General features: G+C 35.0%; 1 protein-coding gene and 1 non-coding gene across 2 annotated transcripts in view; one reads left to right on the forward strand and one right to left on the reverse strand.

Moving 5' to 3' along the window:
- Positions 1–1,308: 1,308 nt before the first annotated feature.
- Positions 1,309–1,380, reverse strand: Trnae-cuc (transfer RNA glutamic acid (anticodon CUC)). Its single transcript has one exon. It is a non-coding gene; the product is annotated as a tRNA-Glu (tRNA).
- Positions 1,381–1,615: 235 nt separating this feature from the next.
- LOC133206124 (probable E3 ubiquitin-protein ligase HECTD4) overlaps positions 1,616–26,107 on the forward strand; it is a 45,870-nt gene continuing 21,378 nt past the window's right edge. The window contains exons 1-43 of the mRNA XM_061342055.1: positions 1,616–2,383; positions 2,506–2,744; positions 3,346–3,454; positions 4,807–4,951; positions 5,736–5,903; positions 7,944–8,127; positions 8,649–8,828; positions 9,338–9,451; positions 9,742–9,882; positions 10,329–10,555; positions 10,927–10,994; positions 11,158–11,312; positions 11,631–11,736; positions 11,849–11,969; positions 12,149–12,265; positions 12,390–12,446; positions 12,583–12,804; positions 12,912–13,021; positions 13,195–13,396; positions 13,936–14,055; positions 14,212–14,316; positions 16,054–16,217; positions 16,660–16,827; positions 17,027–17,213; positions 17,730–17,831; positions 17,976–18,061; positions 18,284–18,462; positions 18,577–18,700; positions 18,911–19,046; positions 19,161–19,327; positions 19,824–19,970; positions 20,325–20,506; positions 20,814–21,045; positions 21,425–21,633; positions 22,212–22,386; positions 22,545–22,623; positions 22,865–23,055; positions 23,473–23,608; positions 24,135–24,305; positions 24,585–24,752; positions 25,065–25,353; positions 25,495–25,598; positions 25,835–25,996. Of these exons, the coding sequence (XP_061198039.1) occupies positions 1,716–2,383; positions 2,506–2,744; positions 3,346–3,454; positions 4,807–4,951; positions 5,736–5,903; positions 7,944–8,127; positions 8,649–8,828; positions 9,338–9,451; positions 9,742–9,882; positions 10,329–10,555; positions 10,927–10,994; positions 11,158–11,312; positions 11,631–11,736; positions 11,849–11,969; positions 12,149–12,265; positions 12,390–12,446; positions 12,583–12,804; positions 12,912–13,021; positions 13,195–13,396; positions 13,936–14,055; positions 14,212–14,316; positions 16,054–16,217; positions 16,660–16,827; positions 17,027–17,213; positions 17,730–17,831; positions 17,976–18,061; positions 18,284–18,462; positions 18,577–18,700; positions 18,911–19,046; positions 19,161–19,327; positions 19,824–19,970; positions 20,325–20,506; positions 20,814–21,045; positions 21,425–21,633; positions 22,212–22,386; positions 22,545–22,623; positions 22,865–23,055; positions 23,473–23,608; positions 24,135–24,305; positions 24,585–24,752; positions 25,065–25,353; positions 25,495–25,598; positions 25,835–25,996 (7,116 nt within the window). The 5' untranslated portion in view covers positions 1,616–1,715. The remainder of the gene's footprint in view (positions 2,384–2,505; positions 2,745–3,345; positions 3,455–4,806; positions 4,952–5,735; positions 5,904–7,943; positions 8,128–8,648; positions 8,829–9,337; positions 9,452–9,741; positions 9,883–10,328; positions 10,556–10,926; positions 10,995–11,157; positions 11,313–11,630; positions 11,737–11,848; positions 11,970–12,148; positions 12,266–12,389; positions 12,447–12,582; positions 12,805–12,911; positions 13,022–13,194; positions 13,397–13,935; positions 14,056–14,211; positions 14,317–16,053; positions 16,218–16,659; positions 16,828–17,026; positions 17,214–17,729; positions 17,832–17,975; positions 18,062–18,283; positions 18,463–18,576; positions 18,701–18,910; positions 19,047–19,160; positions 19,328–19,823; positions 19,971–20,324; positions 20,507–20,813; positions 21,046–21,424; positions 21,634–22,211; positions 22,387–22,544; positions 22,624–22,864; positions 23,056–23,472; positions 23,609–24,134; positions 24,306–24,584; positions 24,753–25,064; positions 25,354–25,494; positions 25,599–25,834; positions 25,997–26,107) is intronic.

Below are 26,107 nucleotides of genomic sequence, written 5' to 3' on the forward strand. Positions count from 1 at the left end.
ACAAAAATTAAACTGATAACCAATTGTGGCCCCATCCTCCCCAGGACCATGATTGGAACAAATCTGAATCTGTATTAGCTGAGGATGCTGGCATATCATGACCCTGCTGTCCCCGAGAAGAACAATTTTAAAGATCTTTCTTTTTATTCTCTTAAATATTTTTATCCCATCCCAGGGGCCATGCTTTGAACAAACTTGAATCTTGTCTTATATATAGATCTGCTGTTCCTGGGAAGAAATTTCTTAAAGATTTTTTCCACTATATATTCCTAAAAAAAAATAGTGTTCCCTAATTCTGGCCCCACTCTCTCCAGGGGAGCATGATTGGAACAAATTTGAATCTGCATTATCTGAGGATGCTTGCTATATTATCATGGCCCGGGTGTTCTTGAGATTTTAATTTTTTTTATTATACACTGTATTATTAATATGACTAATCATGTCCTTGCTGTTCTTAAATTTTAAAAGATTTCTTTATGCATATTTCCATGTAAACTTTGATCCTCTTCTGTGACCCCACACTACCCCAAACGACAATGATATATCTACACTATGTCAGGAAGCTTTCATACAAGTTTTAACTCTTCTGGTTAGGGTTCTTTAGAAGATTTTTAAATGAATTAAATCACTTTAATTATTTTTGCCTTTTCTTAATAAACTCTCCCTGGAAGTGGGTACTGCCCTTCATTTGAATAAATATGAATCCTCTTCACCAAAGGATACTTTGAGACAAGTTTGATTGAAATTGGTCCAGTGATTCTTTAAAAGTTGAAAATGTGAAACCTTTACGCACATTCGCACGACAACGGACAAAAAACAGATAAAAAAGACAAACTCGAAAAACCTATTGGGGGGTTTCGGGGTTGGGGGGTTGGGGGTTGACAAGCAATTAAAGCAAGAGGTATCCCGGTACATGGGCCACATCGATCACCTTAGTTACTATATGGCCCTGCTGTTCTCCTTCAGCATATCCCCCCATATACACGTACTTTGATCATACACCCTACCCCAGGGGTCATGAATAAAGTATATCTACACTATCTGAGGAGATGCTTCCATATAAATATGTCTAATCATGGCTTTGCTGTTCATTAGAAATTTTTTAGGATTCTTCCTGTATACTTTTTTTTGATTGCCCATCTTGGCCCCACCCTACCCACGGGGATCATGATTTGAACAAACTTGAATTTACACTGTCTGAGGATGCTTCTATGTTAATATAAATTATCATGATTTTGCTTGTTCTTCAAAAATAGTTTTTTAAAGGTTTTAAATTTAATATAACTTGATCGGGGAAAAAAAAAAATATTCCCAGACGGGGAATCGAACCCCGGCCGCCGCGGTGAGAGCGCGGAATCCTAACCACTAGACTACCTGGGAACTTACATATAATAATGAAAAAGATATTTATATGCCTTATCTAAGTCTTTTTTTTTTAAGTTAACATCTTAATTTATATCATTTGTCATCGAAACGTGAGAAAATCGTTCTCGACAGGATTATAATCCTACAAATCTTTAGATAATACACAGTTCGCGTCGACATTTTATAAGATCACATGAACGTTTTATTATGCAATGTTTTGAAGCGTTCAAGTGACAAAGATGTTTATTTTCATTTCATGCAGAAGTCAATAACAGGAATATATTTAGGGATTCGTAATTTCCAAGCGATGCGTAATTGAAGGGATATTACTCGTAGACATTGCGAAGACAATGTCTGGGAGTATGCAAGACACCTGCCAATGGTTGTCTGTTACGGAAGAAACGCTGTTTTTGCATGATGGGTTGATAAGGGTGACGGATTTGGTAGAACTTCCTCGAGATGTCAACAATTCTCATGAAGCGGACAATGAAGTCATAAGTTTTGATGTAAAGAACCCAAAAGAACTCAGCAATCGTCTCCTTGCTGTCTGCGGGACACAAAACAATGCTTATTCTAAATTATTAGAGTATCGTCTAAATGCATTGAAGGGATACTGGAATGCTCAAAGACAAGTTGTCCTTGATGAACAAAATGAAAGAGAGGCATCCAGCAACGAAGAAACACTAGCTATACTAAAAAAACAAGGCTTATACAAAGAACCGGAACAAGCATCCTTTTCTACGAGAATCAGTGTACTCCTTGTTTTACCATTATTACAGTCTCAAAGCAGAATAGACCCAAGTTTGTGTGGTGTTACGTCGGAACTTTTGTTGAATTGTCTCAGGGACTGTGCTCCTCTCAGTTTATCAAAAGAACCAGGAGACTGTTTGAGAGGTCTTGAAAATCTTTTATGTAGCTGGTTGGGTGAGAAGACAAGTGATGAAAATGTGAAAGTTGCAGAAGACCTACACCAGCGAGAAAATATTGCATCAGCTTTGGTTGCATTAGCTTGTGCAAGGTATCAACAAAATTTCAAAAAATTGTTTGCATAATTAAGTTTTTTTTCATTGTGGTGTGTTAAAAAGAACTGACAAATTTCTCTATATATATTTTAATCATTTAATATTTTTTCATCTTTAGAGGGCACTTAAAGACATTTACTCATGCTGTACACTTACTGCAAAACCTCCCAAATCTTGATACTCTGCAAGTTACTGATGTTCTGGCCAAATTACTGGATACAGAAGGAGGGCCTGGCCAACCTACTTCAATACTAGGAAGTAAGCATATATTGTGTTGGGGATTTGAAGACTTGCTAAGTACACCAGAGAAAGATAGTCCTGCAGCTCCTGCAAATGAAAAGGAAAAAGAGAAACCGGGTAAGTTTTGTTATAACCAGTACATTAAGGGGAAATTATTTTTGACTCCTACTTTGTTGTGGAAAAATTCCTAGAAACTTGTTAATTTCATTGAATGTTTTTTTCCCTTTTTTTTAAAATGCCTCTTACATTTTACAAATTATCATAAAAAAATCAATGAATGTTGAATGGATATGCAGTTTTCTCAAAAGTAGACATACCCATGGCAATTTGAACAACCAATTTGCAGCATTACAATTAAGGTTATTGTCTGTGGCAGGGGACACCGAGATTTTTTCTTTGACAGGCTGTAGAGAGTTGCCTCTATGTTGATGAGGGGTTTCCTTCCTTAAAAAAAAAACAAAATAGAAATTCATTATATATGCATGAATTGTAAATGTGATTGCTTCCATTGTTAAACATGCATATTTTGATAATTATAGTCGGACTTCATGTCATTTAGTGCGTGCCCCACTCAGTCAGAGTGTAATGCACAAACAAAGCTTTGTTAATTCCATTAATGGATTGATACTTTGATAAAACTATTTAAATTTATTTAGTATATGTAACATACTGAATAAACTGAATATTGAAAGCTAAAACATTGCTTATTAATAAACAGAGGCAGAGATCGGTAGAAGTTTAGCATGTGATGGGGTTTTCCTCTTCACAACAAACTCTCAGGGCAGGGCTCTGGCTAAGATTGGATCAGGTCTCCATGGAACATTAAGGTATGTTAATTTTTAATAAGAGAGTGATGCAATGATGTGAAAGAAAGAGAATTATGTAATATTTCTCTTTTACAAGCATTTTGGCACAGCTTCAAAGTATACAGACAATTAATAAACCTGACATGTCAGTTTTATGCAGTACAATGTAGTTAATGATGATAGTTATCATTTTGCATGCATCTAAAAAGCTTCTGATAGACAGATTTATGTAATTTTTCCTAGTGATTAAAAAAAATCAGTACATTTTCTTGGCCATGAAAATTCATTCATCTTATAATTTAATTGAATAACGAACATTGCAATAATGAAATTGTTCAGTGTGTAAGGCCAAAGTAAAATTATTGTTTGTTTGACATTGCTGCCCACCACATTGAAATAATCCCCTCTGAAAGAAATTTAATGACAAAGATATTTTTCATTATTGGTTATTTACAATGGATCAGTCGATCAGGTTTTTTCTTTATCATTGGTTTTGGTCTCCATTTAACTTAACATGCCAGGTCAGTGAAACGCTTTCTTCATAGTTTTTGTAATAAAGATTTCAATTATATTTGACAGACAGAAGCCGATAGAAGTTTATATTTGAAAGTTTTTATAAAGAATTAATGATGAACTTATAGCAGTTCAGTATATCCTGTTGAAATAACCTTTATGCACGCAGCATGCAGATCTGTTTTTATGATAGCACATATTATAGAGAAAGTTTGTCACAACATGTACAAGAATCTAGGCCGTTATCTTACATATACTTGCCATTAAATATAGGCACTTGGTGTAAAGCACACGGCCAGTTTACCCATTTGATTATAGTGAGTAGAGGCGGAGCTTGTGATGTAAAACAATATTTTTTTAAATGTCTTAAAAAAAATCATTTTTTTACTTCAATTTCGAAAAAAGAAATTTAAAAAAATCTGGTCATCTCTCCTGGGTCTGAAACCTCCAAGGTGGTCATTCCAAACAAAACAAGTGGCTTATTGGTGATATCCATGTGAAACTATAGTTATGCAGACAGTTTGGAAAAAAAAATTTGCTAGAAAGAACAAAGCTGTTTAAATATGCTGATTATGAAAATAGCAAACCAATAAACACATGCTTTTTATGTAAAGTAATAAAGAAACTAAGTGGAATATATAGATACATGTATGATTAGTATGTAAAATAGTAAAGAAATAAAGCCCAGAAGTTATAAGTTATAAGTATGTCAAGTAGAAAGCTGAAAAGCTATGCCATGTGTGAAAAGGGCAAAGTGTTAAACATGCTCAGTATTTCCTCATTGAAAGACAAGTTTATATATAGAATATTAATTTCTAAGGGAAAACACTGAACTGAATCTATTCTTTGATATGTTACAGGGGATATGTATACAGTAGGAATTTGCAGTTGGGACCAGGGAAGATTGCTTATGGCCATGGACTACTCATTTATAGACCTGCTGCATTTGATACAGAGGCAGAAAGTTCAAATTTTTGTCAGATTTTAGATCCAAGTTCACTAAAGGTAAATATATTTGATTTTTTTTTTAAGGGAAAAGAGTTTCTTTTTTTCCTATAATCTCTCTGACACTTGTCTTCTTTAAAGGACAAGATAATATGCTAATGGCTGAATTTGGCTCCTTATTTGATGAACACTCAAAATACAGTTAAAATTGTGATAGTTTACAATTAATAACTTTAAATGTGGCTTGTTTTAAAACCAGCATTAATTTTGATTCAAAGCATACAGAGATGCCACAAAAGGGTATCAAAGTAGGACATTTTACTGAATTTCTTCAATTCTGATGTAATTTCATCAAATTTGAACTACTGTACTGTACTTCTCACTTTGGGAAACAGAGAGCACAAGCTTGCCTATCCAAGATTTTTATACACAAGATGCATATGATACTAGCTCATGAAATATACAAATTTTAGCACTCCTAAATAGGCAAGCTTGTGCTTTGTATTTTCTGAAACAAAATGTGCTATAAAATTGATTAAAATTTGCATAAAAATGAGAAAATTTGGAAAATTGACATATTTTGTGACTGTCCTGTGACCTTGTGTATCCCATTAATCAGAATCAGTACTCATTTTGTACAGGGATGACAACAGTTTTTTTTAAAGATGAACTATTGCATCATTCTTGTGGACACCCCAAACCAGGGGCCATAAAGGGGTCTTAGCCTATCTTGTCCTTTCTATTCCTTGTTATATAAACTTGATAAATATGACAGTTATTTTGATGTATTTATGTTAAATATTTTTTAATATGTGTTGTGTATGGAATTGTTGTCTAATTATAGCCTATAAAAACATTACCCACACCTCATGGTTACAAAAATGAAGGACCTCAAACAACGATTGGATTTTGTTCAGATGGATGTTTCTTCTTCTGGATTTGGGTGCCAATTCTTCCTGGGGACAAAAATGCCAAAGGAATACCAGTTTACTTGGAAATGTTTGATGTTGATGTAAGAATTGTGTTTAATAACAGATTGATTTTCAAGTTATATTTTAATTCAAATTTAGAGAGGCATTTATTATTAAACTGGTATATTAATAATCTTTTGTATACAATGTAATTCCTGCTGTCTGTAAGGGTACAGTAGGTTTTACCTGTGTCTGTCTGTTAGTATTGTTTTCTTGATTTTCTTTTTTGGTGGGGATGGGGGGGGGGTTAACTGAGTTTATTTGATGGAGATATGGTTCAGTATTGTAGTGAGGAATTATTTATAGATCAATTAAGTTTTAATTTCATGGGATACATAAGCTTTTTAGCTCACCTGAGCCGAAGGCTCAAGTGAGCTTTTCTAATTGAAATTTGTCCATTGTCTGTCGTCGTTGTCGTTGTCGTAAACTTTTCACATTTTCATCTTCTTCTCAAGAACCACTGGGCCAATTTCAACCAAACTTGCCACAAAGTATCCTTGGGTAAAGGGGATTCAAGTTTGTTCAAATGAAGGGCCACGCCTTCTTCCAAGGGGAGATAATTATGAATTCATGAAAAATTAATGGCATGATTTAAAAATCTTCTTCTCAAAAACCACTGTGCTTGAAAATATGAAACTTATAATATGGAAGCATCCTCAGGTAGTGTAGATTCAAGTTTGTTCAAATCATGCCCCCCGGGGGTAGGGTGGGGCCACAATGGGCGGTCAAAGTTTTACATAGGAATACATAGGAAAAATCTTTTAAAATCTTCTTCTTAAGAACAGCAAACCCATGATGGGTCATATTTATATGGAAGCATCCTCAGATAGTGTAGGTTCAAGTTTGTTCTAATCATGACCCCAGGGGGTAGGGTGGGGCCACAATGGGCGATCAAAGTTTTACATGGGAAAACATAGGAAAAATCTTTAAAAATCTTCTTCTCAAGAACAGCAAAGCCATGATTGGTCATATTTATATGGAAGCATCCTCAAGTAGTGTAGATTCAAATTTGTTCAAATCAAGACCCCTGGGGGTAGGATGGGGCCACAATGGGCAGTCAGAGTTTTACATAGGAATACATAGGAAAAATCTTTAAAAATCTTTTTCTCAAAAACAGCAAAGCCATGATTGGTCATATATATATGGAAGCATCCTCAGGTAGAGTAGATTCAAATTTATTTAAATCATGACCCCCGGGGGTAGGGTGGGGCCACAATGGGTGATCAAAGTTTTACATAGGAATATATAGGGAACATCTTTAAAAATCTTCTTCTCAAAAACAGCAAAGCCATGATTAGTCATATTTAAATGGAAGCATCATCAGGTAATGTAGATTCAAATTTGTACAAATCATGATCCCCAGGAGAATAGAGGGGCCATAACAGGGGATCATACAAAGGAATACAAAGGATATATCAATCAAAATTTTCTTCTTAAGAACAGCAAAGCCATGATTTGTCATATTAATTCAAAAGCATCCCTATGAAGTTTAGATTCAAGTTAGTTCAAATTAACACTCCCCCCCCCCCCCCCCCACCCCCCGAACCAGGTTTATATTTAAGCTTTTCAAGACTGAACTGATTTCTGCTTTTTCCTAGCCAGAGTGCTCAGGTGAGCGATGTGGCCCCTGGGCCTCTTGTTATTAAGTGTGGCCATTTACATGCATTAAGTGAAATTTATGAAAAATTGTTGTTTTTTTTTTTAAAAGATACTTGGAATAGACTTTGAAATAGTGGATTAATATTAGATACACTGATTTGCAAAGCATGGTTGGAGATTAAGTTTGAATATTGGCTAAATTTAGAATATTTTGTAAGGGTAATAATATTTCAAGCTTACAAAAAGCAAATCTATTTCTACTTCCAAAAAAGCACTCACAAATACCGATAATACAGTGTTTGTTTCTGACATCACCAATTTATGAAATGCAATTGCAGCTGAATTTTATGCTTTGTTGCAATTTTCTTTAGTGGGTATAGTGCTGGAGTATTGAATAATCCCAATAATTTTTTTAATGAACATGTATGTTGTCAAAATTTGGCCACATCTATTATTTACAAACCTCTCTATACTGTTTGCAGGAAGACAAATGGGTTGTTATTCCTACACAGCCTCAAGTGACTCTGGTGAAAAAAGATGAAGGTGGTGCTAAAAGTTTAAATGAGAGCTTTCTATCCAAACTCCGTCCATTCCGAGGCAGTACCTCAGCGGCCACACTTGTAGCTTTAACGGGAGGGGATCCTCTGTCCACCAAAAAAGAGGAGTGTAAGAAAAGAATTGATACTATTCATAGTCAAGGTCACAAGAAGGTCATTCTGGGCATTGATTTCTGTGCAAATTCAAATTTAGTTATGATGATATTGTTTATCCATGTCAGATCTCTTATCAAGTGATTTTGATACAAATACCAATCACTCTTAGAGTAATGATAATTAAAATAATTATGTAGAAGTGATATATAGTTTGCATGTATTCATTAAAACTGAATTGAAAGTTAACACTGAGGAACTGATTTTGAGATAAGTTTTTCCATTCAGCTGTTTTTGCCATTTAGACATTTTTACATGCTATGATTAAGTCTTCTTTAAAAAAAAAAAAAAAAAAAAAAAAAGAGAATATGAACTGGGTTTGCTTTTTTTGGCCTTTGTCATTTAATCACTGTCCATGATAGATGTACTTGGAGCAAAGATACAGTTAACAATGCTTACAGTTGTATATACATGTATCTACATGTATATACTGACAAAAATGGCTTAATGTAATGTCATTAATTCTTCTGTTACCAGCAGCATCGGGAGCGGTAGGAAGTACATCTTGTTCCATATTGATGAAGAACTTGATAAAAAGCCCAGTATTCTGTGATGGCAGTACATTGGTACTACTGACCAGTCCCACCGGGGCCAGCAACAGTACATCCACTACACGGTCACTGTTTGGAGGAGGGGGCAGTCTTTCTGGACTCAGATGTAAGAAATTCTGTCCAAGAACTGTTGTGGTCATCATTAATGAAATCTTTAGTTTAAGTTTCATAAAGTGTCATATACAGAACACACTGTAAAACTTTTCAATAAGGAAGTTCAACTCAGAAATAGGGCAAAAAACTTAATTTTTAGGGGGAAAAAACTAATATAAAGAATACTATCTTAAAGAATTCATAATAAAAGGAAATGAAAATTATATCAAATTTATAGCATACTGTGTTTGGTTACATTGTGAAGTATGTGACTTCAAAATTGAAGATTTTTCTTAGTTTTATATCCTAGTCAAGCACTTCTTCAAGCATTTTCTCTATATTCCAAAAATGCCTTAATATAGTTAAAAAGCAAGTTTTCTTATGGTAGGTTATATCTTTGATGCAGAATTTTTCTGATTTGAACAGATATTCAATATCTTGATAAGAAACATATCCCTTTAAGAAATTTCTTTAAGAATGTGAATGAACAAGTTAGATATTTTCCTATAACTTTACTTTTAGTACTTGCGAGTAACATGTGTTTCACTGTGGAGACAGGTCAGTTTAACACCAGATCAGACCTTAGTGATGCTCCCACCTGTGCCTTGGGGAGGGGAGCAGCAGTACAAGGACTGGGTAAGGAGATATGTTTATTAACCAGTTCTGTTATTTACTGTTGACTTATTGTAGGGGTAATCATATTTTAACAATTTTGTGCTGCTTCTTGTCTGCTAATTTAAGTACATGCTAATATTGATTCAGAAGCTTGGACCAAAATGTGTTTATCGGTATTTATCATTGTGCTATTCACTTGATGAGGAAGACTGAACTAAATTTTGAGAATATACAAAATGTATGAGTGTTTACATTATTCAGCATCATCTCTTTGACCATTGATGGCAATGACTCTGATTTATTTTTGACAGGTGTGTGCTTTGATGTGAGAAATAACATGATATGGACATGTAGCAGTGATTGGGTGGACCAGTTCTTTAATCCAGGTCATCAGTCTCCACATCACATCCACAGAAGGTTAAAGGTCACAGACCAGGTCATCTTACCACCAGGTTAGTCTGGAATCATTGGATTATTTGATGTTAGAGAGAGACTTACTTTCATTTTTGAAATTTGATTAATTTCAAATCACAGCCCAGTTTAAGAGAATTTTAGCTCTGCTAGTCAAAAATTTACTTTAAGATTGATTTTAACATTATCTGTGAAATTCTTTCAAAATGCTTGTCCTCCTACAGGTTTGGTCTGGATTGAATAAAAGCTGGGATTAGAAATTTCGAGATTTATAATATCTATAGATGTGAAAACTCAAAAAGAACAAGTGCAAGTCCAAATGCTTACGAACTGAAACCATTAGCACTTGACAGAGTCTTGTCAAGAGTCTTGACAGAGACCTGGTTTATAAGACAACTTTAGTAGTGTATTTTTAGCACTTGGAACTCATTAATTGAACTAATTAATATAGAACAGTTTAAAACTTCATATTCTTCATGCTAAACAGAAGGAAATGTCCCAACCCCAAAAGCAGTGAGGTGTATTCTGCAGCATGTGGGGAGTATGTGTCTACACCAGATAAATAATGACTTGTTGCACAGCCCCCTGGGAAGCTGTATCCTACAGCAACATTCTGTGGATATTGTTCAGCTCCGACGGATTTATGACATACTACAACAAGCCATGACAGTTCAGGACTCCCAGACCATCATCTGTAGTCTTATTGTTATGCAGGTCAGAGAGAGAGAAAGAGAGGAAGGAGAGAAATTAAATCTGAATTTTTCCCTCATCAGGGCTGCATTCAAGATTATAGCAGCTACGTAGATCTACGTAGCCACTACGATCTTGAACTATAGGCTAGCCTAGTCATAACAAGCATCAATTCATTTAGTGTTTTCAGTATGACATATATCTAACTTAGCAGCTAGCCTAGATATTGAATGAAGCCCAGATCACAATCCTTTTAAAACAGTACAAAGTTGTTCTTAAAAAATAATCATTACACCTTTTCAAAATCTCAAAGGCTTTCATTTGTTAGGATATACAAACAACATTTCCTGTTTGTGTTGTGTACAAGCATTAAATATGTACCTTTACTATTCCAGTTGTTGCTAAAGATCAGTTTGTTTAAGCAAGAAAGACCAGCAGAGATTCAAATTCTCAAAGAAACTAGGTAGGAAATCAAGAAAATAAGAAAACTTTTTTTACTTCATGAGAAAAAAAATCAAAAAAAAACCCAGATGGGTTATTTGTATAAATTGTTAATTTATATACCATAATATTTTGTTTTTCTTCTATGACCTACAGATAAATCTTTGCTTTCAATTTAATTAAAGGGAACTTTTGTGGAAATTACTGACCAGCTACTGCTCAGAGGTCAAGGATATACAAATCCTTGAGGAAACTTGTCATGTGATCACAGTAGGCATATCAGTTTTGTATCCCTCAGCTAGTGACAAAAACCAGTTAATGCAGACTCTACTGTATGATGGTAAGTCACACATCTACAGGTACATTGTACATACATGTAAATTATATAAATATATGTACCAGTATACAGGAACATATAATTCAAAGAAAAATGGTTTGGAAATGGATGCATTTACATATCAGTGTATGTGTTTGGAAAACATTGAAGATTCTAAAGGAGGGAAATTATTTAGTATCCTATAATTGTTTTTAATTTGAGAGAATGTACAAAGAAATAATGAAATTGTTTCACTTCCATTCAGTGATAATGAGAAGTACCTTACCTGGTAACTCAAATTCTTTGTAACGACATGCATACATGTATGATATATTTTCTTAGGTAAGAACAATGTAGCACTTCAGACATTGCGAGATCTTATTCTTGTGGATTTTGGTGAAAAGCTTAGAGCACAAGCTGTGGAGAAAGAGGGAACAAGATATCTTAGGTAAGTGGAAAAGGTGTGTGAGACTGTACTTTTTACCAGACTATCTGTTTATTTTCAGTTACTACCTTCTCATCACATTTTAATCATCAAAACAATTAATTTGTATTGACAGGTTATCGGATGACCTAGTGTTCCACATTCTTAAAATCACAGTCCAGGAGTCCAGTAAGCTTCTCAGTGATGCGGCTAACTTGGACAAAACCAATTTTGAGCAGATGTTGTCTTCTTTGCCTGTAAGTATTGGGATCGAAATTTAAAAAAAAAAAAAAAAAAAAATCTGTGTTTTAAAGACACTAGAGATAAGAAACAATATACAGTAAATATCAACTGAAAGTTATTTAAATGAATTCTGATATGTTTGAGCAAATGCACTGAATTAACAGATTTAAGAATAAAAGATTTGTCTTGACAGATTGCCTCCCCTTGTCTACGATACATGATGGCCCTGCAATCTCATCTTCTGAGAGAAACTGTGTTGTTAAAACAGAGCACAGAAAACTCATCACCAGAGCAAGATAAAAACATGCAGGTATTTTTTTCCAGATATTTATGGTGGTGCATGTAATTGTTTTCTTTTTTACATAAAACATTACATAAAAATGGAAGGAGACATATTCTCTTTAGTACATGTAATTGACAATTTCATTTTATAGGGACTGATGATGGCAATAGCAAAATTAGCGTCACGAATTTTTTCCGGATCTTGTGAGGTAAGGGTTCAAAAGTTTCCTTCAATCAATAGCTTATTTTCTGTTGATTTAATATTTTACCAAAATTTCATGTCTTCCACACAACCCCCCCCCTCCCCATTTTGGTGAACTATGAATATTACTTGTATTTTCTCAGGTATTGGAAGTTCTTATAACAACCTGCAATGCTGTCATACACAAATTCAAAGAAGAAAGGGAGGCTAGACTTCAGGGCCTGGAGCGCATTGCCAAGGCTACTATTCTAGGACACTTGTTACCAGTTCTGTTGACCGCTATGAACCATGTCAATCTGCATTGTCTCCCCCTGGCTGATGAACTGATGCCCAAACTTGTCAATCTTGTTGTGCTTTCAAGTCAGGTACACTGCAAGTTTGTTCAATTAATTTTGCAAGACAATTAAATATTTTTATTTAAATTTTTATTCTTTTATGTAAACCAATAAGTCAATCTTTGTTGCAATTTCAGGCTGCTCTACTTCTGAAGAGTCAGGTTGAGGCTGTTATGCAGGATGACCTAGATTCTGACACAGACACACATGTAATGGAACTAATGGCTCCCACTGTTGATATCGAAGAGTAAGGAACAATAACCCCTTGTCAAAGAAGAAAAAACAACAACAAAAGAAAAACAAGAAAATATGTTATGGTTCAAATTCCATGAATTTTAAATGTACTAGTATGTGTAAATAGTAATATAAAAAGTCCTTTTATTAACCTGTATTTATATTGCATTTTTTTATTCTAACTAGAGTGTCAAATGAGGACACTGAGGAGCAAGGCTTTTTGGCAGGATTGAAAATCCCTGCCCCGTGGTCCTCAGGGAAGACAGTAGAAAGCATCCACCCAGTGAGGGACAACTACAGATTTAAGGAGACAGTACACATCCCCGGGGCTAGGTGCTTGTATCTGAGATTTGACCCAAGGAGTTCTTCCCAATATGATTATGACAAGGTATACAACTGGTAAAATTGGCAGAAAAAGAAAATAGATTAACAAAAAAAAAATTTAAAAAGTCATAGCAACTTCATTACAAAATAAATCCATTAAATTTGAAATGTGAAAGCACATATTAAAGGTTTGAATTGTCATGATAGATTGCTGATCAATGCTTTTTATTTATTTTTGGTTTGTGTTCTATCTTTTGTAAATATATTCCTGTCTTAAAATGGATTTCAATATCTTTGCACTGAAATACATGTACATGTACATTGAATGCAGGGAAAAAATAAAACCCAGCAAACTGATGAAAAAGTTATTTTGTCACCACTGTAACTTGTTTTATCCAAGTTGAATTTCATTTATCTGAAAAACATGTACAAGTTCTTTGTACTTTCAAAAGATGACAATTACCGTAAGTTACATTTAAGTTGATAAAGTCTATGCTAAGGGAGTTTTACTGTGAACAGAATTATAGTTGATTGGTGTGATCAGATTAAGTGTAATTAATATGCATTCTAATGCCAATGGTGATGTTATTTTGATACTTGCAGCTTGTGATTTATGCTGGCCCTACCACAAATTCAAAGAAAGTACTAGAATATGGAGGGAACACGTTTGGATTTGGGAGTAGGAGTGTCCTAGGATCAGGCTGGCCTAAGGACTTAGTAAAGGTATGTTGGATACTCTTAAACATATACAATGTACATGAATATGCTACAGTACACATCAGTAAATAAAATTATTGCTAATGCTAGATGGAAAGAAACTTAAGTTTGCAAACCATGTCACCATTTTGCATGTTGATGAAGATGTGTACGTTATTTTAGGTTGATGGGGATACAGTGACATTTTCTTTTGAGATGAGAAGTGGTCGTGAACACAATACACCTGACAAAGCCATGTGGGGATTTCTCGTCACAGTCAGAGCTCAGGTAATACAGTCTTAGAGAGCTATATATTGTGGATTGCTTAAAGGGGGAGGAAATAAGCACCGCCCTCAATTTTACCTGGTCTGTGAACCCCTGTCAATCAGATGAAATTAAGCCTGAGATTGGATACTGAAAATTGATTGACATCTTGTTACCTGCCGTTGTGTATATCTTGTATACCTTGGCTGGGGATCGTACCGATCATTGAATTAACATTCAGTCTTTGATGCCTACCGCATATAATTTATAACATCGTGATAAAGAAGCAGCCAGAGCTAATTTTTTTTTAACTTTATAATAAAGTAATTAGCCATATATAATTTATATTTAATAAGTCTGTCAAATAATTAAATAAATGAAAAAGAAAATCAGTCATATATATCTATTTAAATTGTAATTAAGAAAGGGGGGTTCATTTCACTATACAATCTATAATGCAGTATAGATTATCCAAATTTACACGTACATCGATTTTACTTAAAACAGAAAATACCTAACTGCATTGGAAGCATCGTGTAATTTAATAAAATAATAATTCCTTTTAAAAAATAAGTTAAAAATTTTAAGACGTGTAATATTTCTTCGAGACATGGTGATGAAAGTTACGGTAAAATAACCAGTTTTAAAGAGAACTAAGCATTATTATAAAAGCTGTCATTGCATATACAAGTTATGTTTAGAATTATGTATCCCGAGGAAAAAAGTAGGATAGAGTGATTATATTCCCGTTTCGTCTTCCTGTCGGAGAAACAATACGCGGATGCCTTGACCATTTTTAACATGCATGCGTCATGGGTTAATCACATACGAATTATACAAAAAAAATATTTATCTAATTTATTGCATATTTTCTAAAAAATTTAGCCTTCAAACAGGATTTCTAAGTTTTAGAGATTTAATTATTCAGGACTGCGCTTTTTTCTACTTTCGTTTTGTGAATGACTATTTCCCTCGGTGTCGCAAGCTTACAACCAAAGATTTGAAATTTATTAAAGCACAAAATTAAACTAAAATTGTCTCCTTTATTCAAACATATTTTAAAAAAAGAATTGAACTAAAGGATTCAGTCTACATAAAAAAATTAGTTTGTTTTATTTCATAAATTTGACGATCAACATTTCGATTGACCAACACGCGAAGTTAAACTATGTCTTAGGAAAACATTTACAGGTAATATATACAGGTAACATTCTGTGTATATAGGTAGGTATACACAAGCCAGCTTGGTTCCCTCGGGGCTTCACAGCCGTTTCAATTAAGCTCCACCCCACTCCAAACTTACCTGAGGAAAACCGACCGGTTGAAAACCTCGGCCTTTAAATGAATTGGTTCATTTGATTTCATTGATGTGTCTTTCTGTCAGATATTAGTCTATATATCAATAAAAATATAATATTTCTGGGGACTGTGAGAGTTACCCATGAAATCCCTAAAGATTGAACCCCTCATGAAATATGTTGATTCAAAAGTATATCCAATTAACCATTTTGTCTTGAAGATAAAAAAAATAAAATAGCCTCATCTTTGAGTATACCAATATGAAATAATGTGCATGCGTGGAAGAATTCATGCTACACATAAAGTTTTAAAGAACACAGTAAAAATAATCAATTCAAAGAAGTTAATAGTTTCCAATTAAATAAACGAAAACCTGCCTTTTTAATTGTATGTATGCACTGTATATGTACATGTATGTCTTAAAACTACTCATGTTTAATTCATCAAAATTTGTTTGTTAAGGAATCCACAGAGGAGGTGTCCAGTGGCCTACCCTTCCTGGCTGATTTAGCACTAGGACTTTCTGTTCTAGCCTGCACCATGTTACAGCTACTGTACAGAGGTCCTGAAACAACCCAACAAGAAGTTAATTGCCAGCATCTCCTCAAGTCTAAACTTTTACAAAGGTTTGTATGCAGTTGATTGAGAAATAATTTCTATGTAGACAGCACTGCATTGTGTATTATCAAAGTTAAGGATATATCACACAAACCGTTTAATGAAATTAAATTTTAAATTTGAATTTATAGAATAGTATTTTTAAATTGCTTCATACTGTATGTATAGTTATTTTAGTGGGATTTATATTCAAGCAAATTCTGTGCTGCCTTTCTTGCACTAATTCTGAATAATGCCAAACCATTAGTCTACATGTATTTAATTAAAACACCTATAAAGCTATTTCACAGTTGTCCCAATTGATCAATATCCTACAGTTGCAATAGATTTGAATATGGTAAAATAAGTATTGAAGAACCAGAGAACATGTATATGTGATACGGAGCACATATATACTGATTAATTGAAAGTTGCTAGTAAATACTTGGTTATTTAAATTTCCTTCCTTAGGTGTGTGTGGCAGTCCGGATCAGATCCAGATGTCCTCATGGATAGTCCATCCTCAACTGAGGACTCCTCCGACTCCTCATTGGCCAGAATTAGACTCTCAGCAGAAATCCTCCAGAACCTCAGAAAATTATGTAGGCGACAAGCAACTCCGCTTAGACCCAGCATCAGGTATACAATATCAGGCCTTCGCATAATCAGTTTGTAAATATAACTTACAAACTACTACGAATATGCTTGAATATTTGCCACTTCCAAAATTTACATACTAGATACCAGTAATTTTTCCCACAAGATGTGAAAGACAATTGTTGATTTATTTACATGTACGTGTGTATCATTGCAGTTCAATATTTCTTTTCTTAAACAGGGATGTAATTAATCCAGAAGATTTGGAGGAGAGAATTGTATCAGCAGTACTCAAGCACTTGTCTCTCCAGGAAACGGTATTCAAACTGGCAAAGGCAGAGAACCAGCAAACTGAAGAGTTTATGTTACTGAGAGCTGTTATACAGGAAGTTTATACCAAGATAGATGCCTTGTTAAGACAGCTACAGGTACAGCTTGTCTAGGAGTAATACATGCTCCCCCTCTTTTCCTCTTTATTCCTCTTTCTCTCTCTCTCTCTTCCTCTGTGAGGAAGTTTGGTATAATTTCTTGGCTTGGATTGATTTGGGAGGGGGAATTCCAGAAGGACTTTCTTTCCACATTTTGTTATTGGTTCTACTTTTGACTGATTTGGGAGGGGGAAATTCCAGAAGGACTTTCTTTCCACATTTTGTTATTGGTTCTACTTTTGGACTGACCTGGGAGGGGGGAATTCCAGAAGGACTTTCTTTCCACATTTTGTTATTGGTTCTACTTTTGGACTGATTTGGGAGGGGGAAATTCCAGAAGGACTTTCTTTCCACATTTTGTTATTGGTTCTACTTTTGGACTGATCTGGGAGGGGGGAATTCCAGAAGGACTTTCTTTCCACATTTTGTTATTGGTTCTACTTTTGGACTGATTTGGGAGGGGGAAATTCCAGAAGGACTTTCTTTCCACATTTTGTTATTGGTTCTACTTTTCAGAGTCTTGCTGAGCTAGAACAAAGATGGCACAGTGAAGTCATGGATCACAAAGAAGGAAATACCACTGTCCCTCCATTCTTTTCTGATTTCCACCTTCAAGAGGTATTAAGAAATTAACAGTAAAATAATACTGCGTATTAAGAAATATTATGAACAAAATACTGATAGTAAGTAATGTGCAATGTTTATTCAAATCTTCTTGGTTTGCAGATATGGTTAATTCAAGTACTGTATTTAAATTTGTAGACAAAAGCAAAGGAGCTTGCCATGCTGTGTTTTATGAAGGAAGTCCCATTAGAATCTGACAATGAAAGGGCAGTTAAAAGTTTGAGGTGAGATTAAAAAAAAAGTCAAGCCCCCAGCCATCCACCCCCTCCCCCCCCCAAAAAATGAAAGTTTCATGAAAAATTTGAAGCCAATTTACAACAGCTTTTATAAAAGGAATCTGAACATCAGTCCTATGACAACATTTACTGAAAACCCACAATAATTGATTTCAAAGCAATAAAAGATGTTAGCATAATGTATGTTGTAACATGGTGTATGTTTTGCAGGGAGAAATTTGACAATGACATTGGTGATGAATCCTTCACGTCAGTGAAATCTGTCATGCTTAGGGCACAGCACATCATGAAAGGCCTCAGGGCAAGACTTGACCTACTTCTGCAAGTTACCATAGCACCAGGGGAGGGGATACATGTGGCAAGGTCACTCTCAAATAACCAAGAAAGTGGTATGCCTACTCTTTGTATATTCACCATTGCTTCTAAGAAAAATGATGTCACTGAATATTAAAACAACAAATCTTAAATGACATCATATTGACATTATGACTGACATTTTGCAGTGCTCGGAGTGATGGTGAGATCAGATACAGATGTGTTGGCCCAGATGACCAGGAGTGTCTCAGTCCCTGCTAGTGTAGAAAGTTTCCAAGATGACTCAATATTAGACATCACCGTTAAACAAAGGTAAGGTGTTCTGTATGACAATTTAATAAAAGATGAAAGGGAAAAGAATGAAACGTGTTAAAAATGTTTACATTCAATTCATAGCAGTGAATATTTTTATGTAGAAAATACTGAGAAATTTCAAACAGTTTTATTTATTGGAGTGATAGAAATTCAGATGTACTTTACTTAGATAATTAGGGTTAATTAGCTTGACCTTTTCTTTGAAAGGAAAAGAAAAACCCATCGCCGAACCCCGTCCAGTGTTCTCCAAGACTTGGTGGATGGAGAGGGACGAGACAAACCCCCTCATACTATTCTCATTGACCAGCTGTTTTCCTTCATTGGGAGCAATCCTGAAAAAGCTGTGAGTTTACCTTTATACACTTATAAATACACCGCATTGTCTTTATACATGTATGTACTAAATAGTTGTTTTTGTTACTTGAAGCATGGTTGAAGTGTTCTTCTTTCTGTTTAGATATCACCTAAAGATTTCTTGTCTGCAGCAACTACTCGACTTAAGAGAGGAAAAACTCGTAAACAAGCATTAATACACATGAAGGAGCTGTTGACAGCAGCCACAAAAGTGGGCGGGGCCACACATCTGGTGGCAGCCGTGACTTCAGTCCTGCAGTGTGGACCCTGGTAATTAAGTTTTAACCAGAACTGTTACTATATTTAAACTCTTAGTGGTCCAACTTAAATATCTTGAATGTGATGTGACTGTCAAAATAAAAAACATTGAAATATTGGAGAGTTTGAAATAGGAAAGTTGAGGTGCACATACACATTGCATTTGGAATTTTCAACTTCTTTTGACATAAGCCTGGTACTAGAGATATCAGGTTTTAGATACTGTTCAACTGTATTTTATGAATTTGAAACAATTCAACCATTACACATGCATGTAAATCTACATAAGCAAAATGGAATTAGTAAATTTAAAGTAAGCCATATTTTGTTTTTAAAATTGCATTTAGACAAAAAGTAATGCAAGCCAAATATTCAAGCATACTGCAATCAAAAACGGATTCGATAAATTTGGAGAAATATGCTTGAAAATCCTTCATTGAATACATGGACATGTATCATGTTTGATCATCAGAAAATATAATTTGTGATGGATATGTTCCTATTCCAGTGTTGAGGAGCTGACCTGTGGAGGAATGGTGCCACAAGTAAGGGAAGCCTTTGCTGAGACAATGACAGCTGTGGTACAACTGGCTGCCAAGTACCCCATAGCCTGCTCCAACAGTATCGGACTTCTGTGTACAATACCTTATACCAGGTAGGCCAAGAGGAATAAGTGCATTTCACTAAAAATATCTTTGGAGACCACATATCATTGCCAAGTCACATGATATATATAGCTGACATTAAACATGATATATAATGTCCAACATTAAGAGCATTTTTGGTAGTATCTATCTCCATTTGTCCATCAAAGTTTCACACTCTGAGCAATCTGCATATATTCTATGACACTTCTGTGTACATGTATGTAACAAGAAATAGACCCAACTGTTTGTTTTTCAAACCAAAAAATCAAAGGCATGTTCACAAAAAGGAAAATCAACTCCTTTTCAAATACTGTTGTTCCTTTTGCACATAGAAGTCCAATTTTTTCAATTTTTACTAACAGAGCTGAGGAGAAGTGTCTAGTGAGGTCAGGTTTAGTTCACCTCCTGGACAAGTTATGTAGTCTGGCTAACCTTAGATCAGACACATCAGAGACTCAGTCTGTCAATCAAAAGGTCTCGGCAATGGCATGGGCGGGGTTCCAGGTCCTGGCCAATCGCTGTGTCATGTGGGAGACAGAAGATGGTAAGTAAAGTATCAACACTGAATACAGGTTTAAAGTGCATATTATAGACATCTGTTATTTCTTCAAGTGATGCTTTATGCATGTACATGTACAATGTAGGTGAGTTCTTATCTTTGGTTTGTTCTGCCAATACTTAACTTTACCAGTACAGTGTAATATCAAAAATTGGTTATCAGTAGATGACCATTTAAAGGGGTCCACATTATCAAACTCTTTAATATTGAGTGTGGACTAAATCATTCACAAACATCTTTTGTAGAACAGTAGTACAGGACAAGTTGTGAATTTGAATTTTTTTTGTCACAGGAAGTCAGATAGAAGAATTAGAACACTCGGGCCTTGCTCGTCAGGTGTCAGTTTTGTTAACCAATCATCTTGCCAGAGCCACAGAGTGCATTGGTAATGAGGCAGCAGGAACGGAGGCACTACAGGATGTACTTAGTCTACTGAACACTCTGGCTCGTAGTCGTATGGGGAGGGCTATACTTAGTCAGCCAGCCTGTGTGTCCAAACTACTGTCACTGCTACTGGATCAGAGGTAATTGAAATTTGCCTTCATTTGGCTTTGGCTTTTAGGTATAAGTAAAGTTATCTTCTTTTATTATATGGTACAGAAAAATGTTTTCAAAAGCTTGATTAAAAAAAAAAATCATCATTCAAATTTACACTTCTGCCTTAATAATTTTTGTAAATTATTGCACTGCATTGATGTATTCTTTTATCATTCCTTAAAATATTTTTTAAATCTGCTGGTACATGTTACTATCTAAAAAAAATTCATAGCTTTATTTTCCTTTGACTTCAACACCCTAAAAAAATTTAACTTTGACAAAATTTTACAAATATAAAGATGATGTGACAGAGTATAGCTTTATCTTAATAATGAATAAAGAATATAATCTCTCCTTCTATTTCAGACCATCTCCTAAGTTAGTCCTCATCATTCTCCAGCTGTGTCGAGTGGCCCTGCCACTGATGAACACTGCAGACTGTGAGCTTGTAGAACTCCCTGTCTGGGGGCAGCATCTGACCAATACTCACTGGAACACCTCTGAACCCATTTCAGATCCTCCTGCCAAAATTGTCAGCCTCCTTCTTGCCAAGTTGGGAGACTTTCTTGTACCTGGTATTGATTAATAATATTTTTGTGATATCTGCAGTATTTCTAAAAGTTCTCAAAGTAAAGATTTGATAAAATAATCAAGAGGAAAAGTTTGAACATTCAATTTTCCCCCACTTTTGTGAAAAAAAATTTGGCCATACCTTGCAACTGAAGAGACAGGGCATCCCTATAAATACATGTATGTATTACTTGTGACAAGACATTTTGGAATTGTGACTTTCACCTCATGACTTAGACATCAAAGATTGACTTTCAGAAACATAAATCTTGCTGTAATTTTTGCAACAGAACCTACTGCTAGCAAAATATTTCCAAATTTGCTTGTTAGATTTTAATATGAAATTCTTTAAAAGAAATATAGTTTAAATAATATTCAAACAATTGTTTTTATCAACGTTCTTGGATAAAATAAGCTTAACAAATTTAAGTACATGTACGGTATAAGATGTCAGAACTTCAGGCAAACCATATTGAACCTGAACTGGATGTCAACAAAAAAATTGAAATGACCAACAGACACTAAAAATCATTTTCAAAATTAGATACTTGTTTGAATATTTATTATTTTTTGGCTTTAACAGGTGATTATGCTACCCTGGTCAGCCGACGCCCATCTGTGGACTTGACACAGGGTAAACCCCAGACAGGGGACAAAGAAAAGTCGGAAGAATCGGACATTCAGGCTGGAAAGTTGTCTGTGTTCATCCACAAGAGGGAGGATCAGTTATCTCATGAAGTCATTCAACCTCTGCTGGGGTAGGAAACAAGAATTCTTCATTCTTACATGTACATATAGTTTGATTTGGAAAAGTCCTAAGACGAGACATAAGCACAGTCTTTTTGAATAGGAAACTTAAGCACTGTGTTTTAATAAAAGAGTATTTACATGTATGTGACATTGGTTTTTTTTATAGGTCAGATAACAGGCCATTTAGAATTGGAGGAGGTGCTAACATGGAAAGGGTTGTTCGTATGGACAGAGAAATGACAAAGGTAGATCTATGTTATTGGTCATAAACATCTATCCTGCATGAACATTGATATTAATTTTCAAGGATTGTTCATTGATACATGCATACTAAATGAGAAAAAGATATGTCCCTTTTTAACAGTTTTCTCTGTCACTCTAGTAGATGTGTTATTTGTAAAAACTATATTTTTAAAAAATTGTTATCTCTGAATCTTTTAAACAAATTTAATACTGCATGCCTTAAATCTTCTATTTTTCAATTAGTTTGGTAAAGCAGAAGTCACAACAGAAGATGCCATAACTGCTCTGAAGAAGGCAGCGAAATGGGCACAGATGGGCTTAGTGGTATCAACAGGCCCACCAGTGGAGAGTGGGCAGGCTGATACACCCACTGGAGACAAAAAAAAACAACCAGTGGATGTAGTGTGCCGGGAGAAAAATACAGAACTAGCAAGGTACAACATGAAAAATATTTTGTCAAATATCTTATCGGCAAGTTCAGATAGAGTTTGTAAATATACTAGTATACATATATATTTCATTGTTGACAGAATTTGAAGATTTATTTCCACTTGCACACCTAGTATATACATTTTTATAGAGGGTATTGTAAAAATTCTGTAACAGTATTGCATTTGGCTGTGTATTCTTTTGTGCGCCTTTGGCAGAGAGCAACTTCCGCTAAATCAAGTACATTGCTAAATGTCTTTAATAATCTAACACATCAAGAAAGTACTTAATCAAATCTATACTATAAACTTCTGCCAAATATTATACATGCCAGATGTAATACATTTACAGTTAGTTAATGTTTAAGAGTACTTGGAGGAGAACAAATAATGAAACAAACTAATATTGGAACTGTTTTGAAGGACTGACCCAATAAGACCATTCATTAGTGGACATGTAGCCAACAACATGGCTACAGAAGTGATAGCCCTCCTTCACGGTCTACTGAACGCTCCGGAGACACACACCGCTCAATCATGGTCTCAAGCTGTTCAAAGGGTACGTAAACATAGGGGAGGATCTTATATAAAAGTTATCCAGTGGCAAATTGTGTGTAGTATATGAAAAGGATAAAAATTTTGTAAACTATGTACAATATTTTGAAAAAGCTTATCTGGAAGTTTAAAAACTTATTGTTTGTACCATGCCAGTGAAACATTTGATTACTTTTCATGTCTTATAGAATAATCCAGTGTACATGCTTGTTTGCACAGTGTCTTCAGAAATTGCCTTCGATTTGAATAATGTAAATCTGACTGCAATATACCAATTTTATACCCCCCTCCCCCCACCAGTGAAGTGTTTGGGGTGGAGGAGATGATACTACCATCACCATTGTCTGTCTTTCCATATACATATATTGTCAGCAGATAATCTCAGAAACTCTTGAATAATTTTTTCTAAATGTATAGAAATAATGCATGCCATTCTAATATGTGCACATGATTCATATTCCATTAGGACAGACTGTTATTATTGAAAATGTTTAGTAAACTTTTGAGAAGCTTTGATATTATTATTTCAGGTATTACACAACTCCCTCTCTTGTCTGCCCCTGCTGCTGGCCTCTCTAGACACCCTGTCCTCACCTCGATGTAACAACAAACAACTCATGTCCATGTCTAAGATGGCTAATGCTGCTCTTTGTGCACTAGGAGGGTTCAATGAGATGATCAAACCAGGCTGTGAAGTCAAAGTAAGCTTGTCTTATTTATGATGCATGTTAAACACTTCAGAAAAAAGGAACTTTTCCTGCAACATGCTGTTACATATTGCATAACTTTTGCTCTAAAATACTTACAAAAAGTTTAAACATTCATTTCAAACTATATGATAGAAAGTAACTGAAATCTTACCTGATGAATTTCCTTTATATTTAATCTACTCATTAGGCATTTAAAAATATTTGAAGGTAAATTTAACATATTATTCATGCAATCATTCTAGAATGTATTTCTCTTGTTATTTGATGCAGATGCTTGGACCAGGAATAGATGTTAGTCGGGGTTCAGTCATAAGTGTGTCAGAACAGACAGGGATGGTCACGGTTCAGTTGGATCCTGAGACAGATGAGGATAGGCATCCACGCTTCAGTGACACAGTTCAGGTTCCGATAACCAGACTGATCCCTGTCAGGAATGAGGTAATATGAGGGACAAAAATTCAACAATTTAAAAAGAGTGTCAACATGATATCTCTTTAAAGGGTGGGAATGAGCCATTGAAATAAATTTTTACCAAAATATTCAAATTTGGAGTGTATAGCACATTTCTTCTGATCAGTGAAAGAATTTGTTCTAAGCTAATGAACACATGTATAGGAACAGCATACACAAATATATTTTAAAAAAATAGAGATGAACTACATGTACATGTATATTGTATGTATGAAAGGAGAAACTGGGCAATTCAAATAAAACATAATTAATGTAATGTTTACTTATTTATTTATTTAGATTTACAAATCTGCTAATGTCCCAGTGACAGAGTCCCTAGTGATGGCCATCAAAGCCATCCTCCTCCCCCAGGATGATGGGACCTGTCCCCTCCAACAGATCCTACCTGTCACAGGGGATGGCAACAGCCTCAGTAATCAGGTGTGTCGAGTTGTGGCTGAGCTTCAGACTCGAGCCTGCATGGTGCTTGCTCAATATCTACAGGACATTGAGTTTACTAAGGAGTTCATTCAGCATTGTGGATCCACTATTGATATTCTGAAGTCACTTGCTAAGGATTGTAATTCAGGTTTGTTCAATCATCTGATCCATGATATACTTTTGCCAGTTCCTGAATTTTTAATAACTACACAATGATTTCCAGAAACATTACAATACATATGTGTATGTACTTGCTTGTATTTAATTATAGTTTTGTTTAATATTAAAGGAGATAGACTCTCTGTTGTGGAAGCCCACTGCAACAGACTGAGGCTACTATATAGGGATTGTGCTAAACCTCCACCCCCACCCAGCAAGCTTGACAGTCGAGCTGTGAGTAGCTTTCATTGATAAAAAATATGAAATATATTTTGAGAAGCAAAATAGCCATGAAGCACAAAAAGAGTAACATTGTATCCTTCTGTATTAAAATCAAATGCAGATACAAAATAACTACGTAAATTATTTTAAATGACTTGATACAAACAGTATTGATAGTACCGGTAAATGAATTTTGAGTATATGCTATCTTTAATTTATATATTTATGAACTGTTCTATTTCCATCAGAATCAGGAGATGTTGCTGGATGCTAATCGATCCTTCCCCCCAGTCCGGGCCTCTGTGTTCTCCCAGGGTATGACAGGAGTGACCTTCCTTGGTGACCCCAGTACAGGAAGTGGACTACCCAGGGGCACAATGATCTATGCCAACCAACCAGTTCCACAACAGGTAGATCACTTTTATGAAAAATATTCTTTCCTAGAAGTCAGTAACTTATACATATTGATGTACATGCATCTGTATTACATTTTGCTGAATGTTTTTTTTTTTTGGGGGGGG

The sequence above is a fragment of the Saccostrea echinata genome, unplaced genomic scaffold, assembly GCF_033153115.1.
Source record: "Saccostrea echinata isolate AGI-Se365-2 ecotype Australia unplaced genomic scaffold, CSIRO_AGI_Sech_v1 ptg000054l, whole genome shotgun sequence".
In the NCBI taxonomy this organism is placed as follows: domain Eukaryota; kingdom Metazoa; phylum Mollusca; class Bivalvia; order Ostreida; family Ostreidae; genus Saccostrea; species Saccostrea echinata.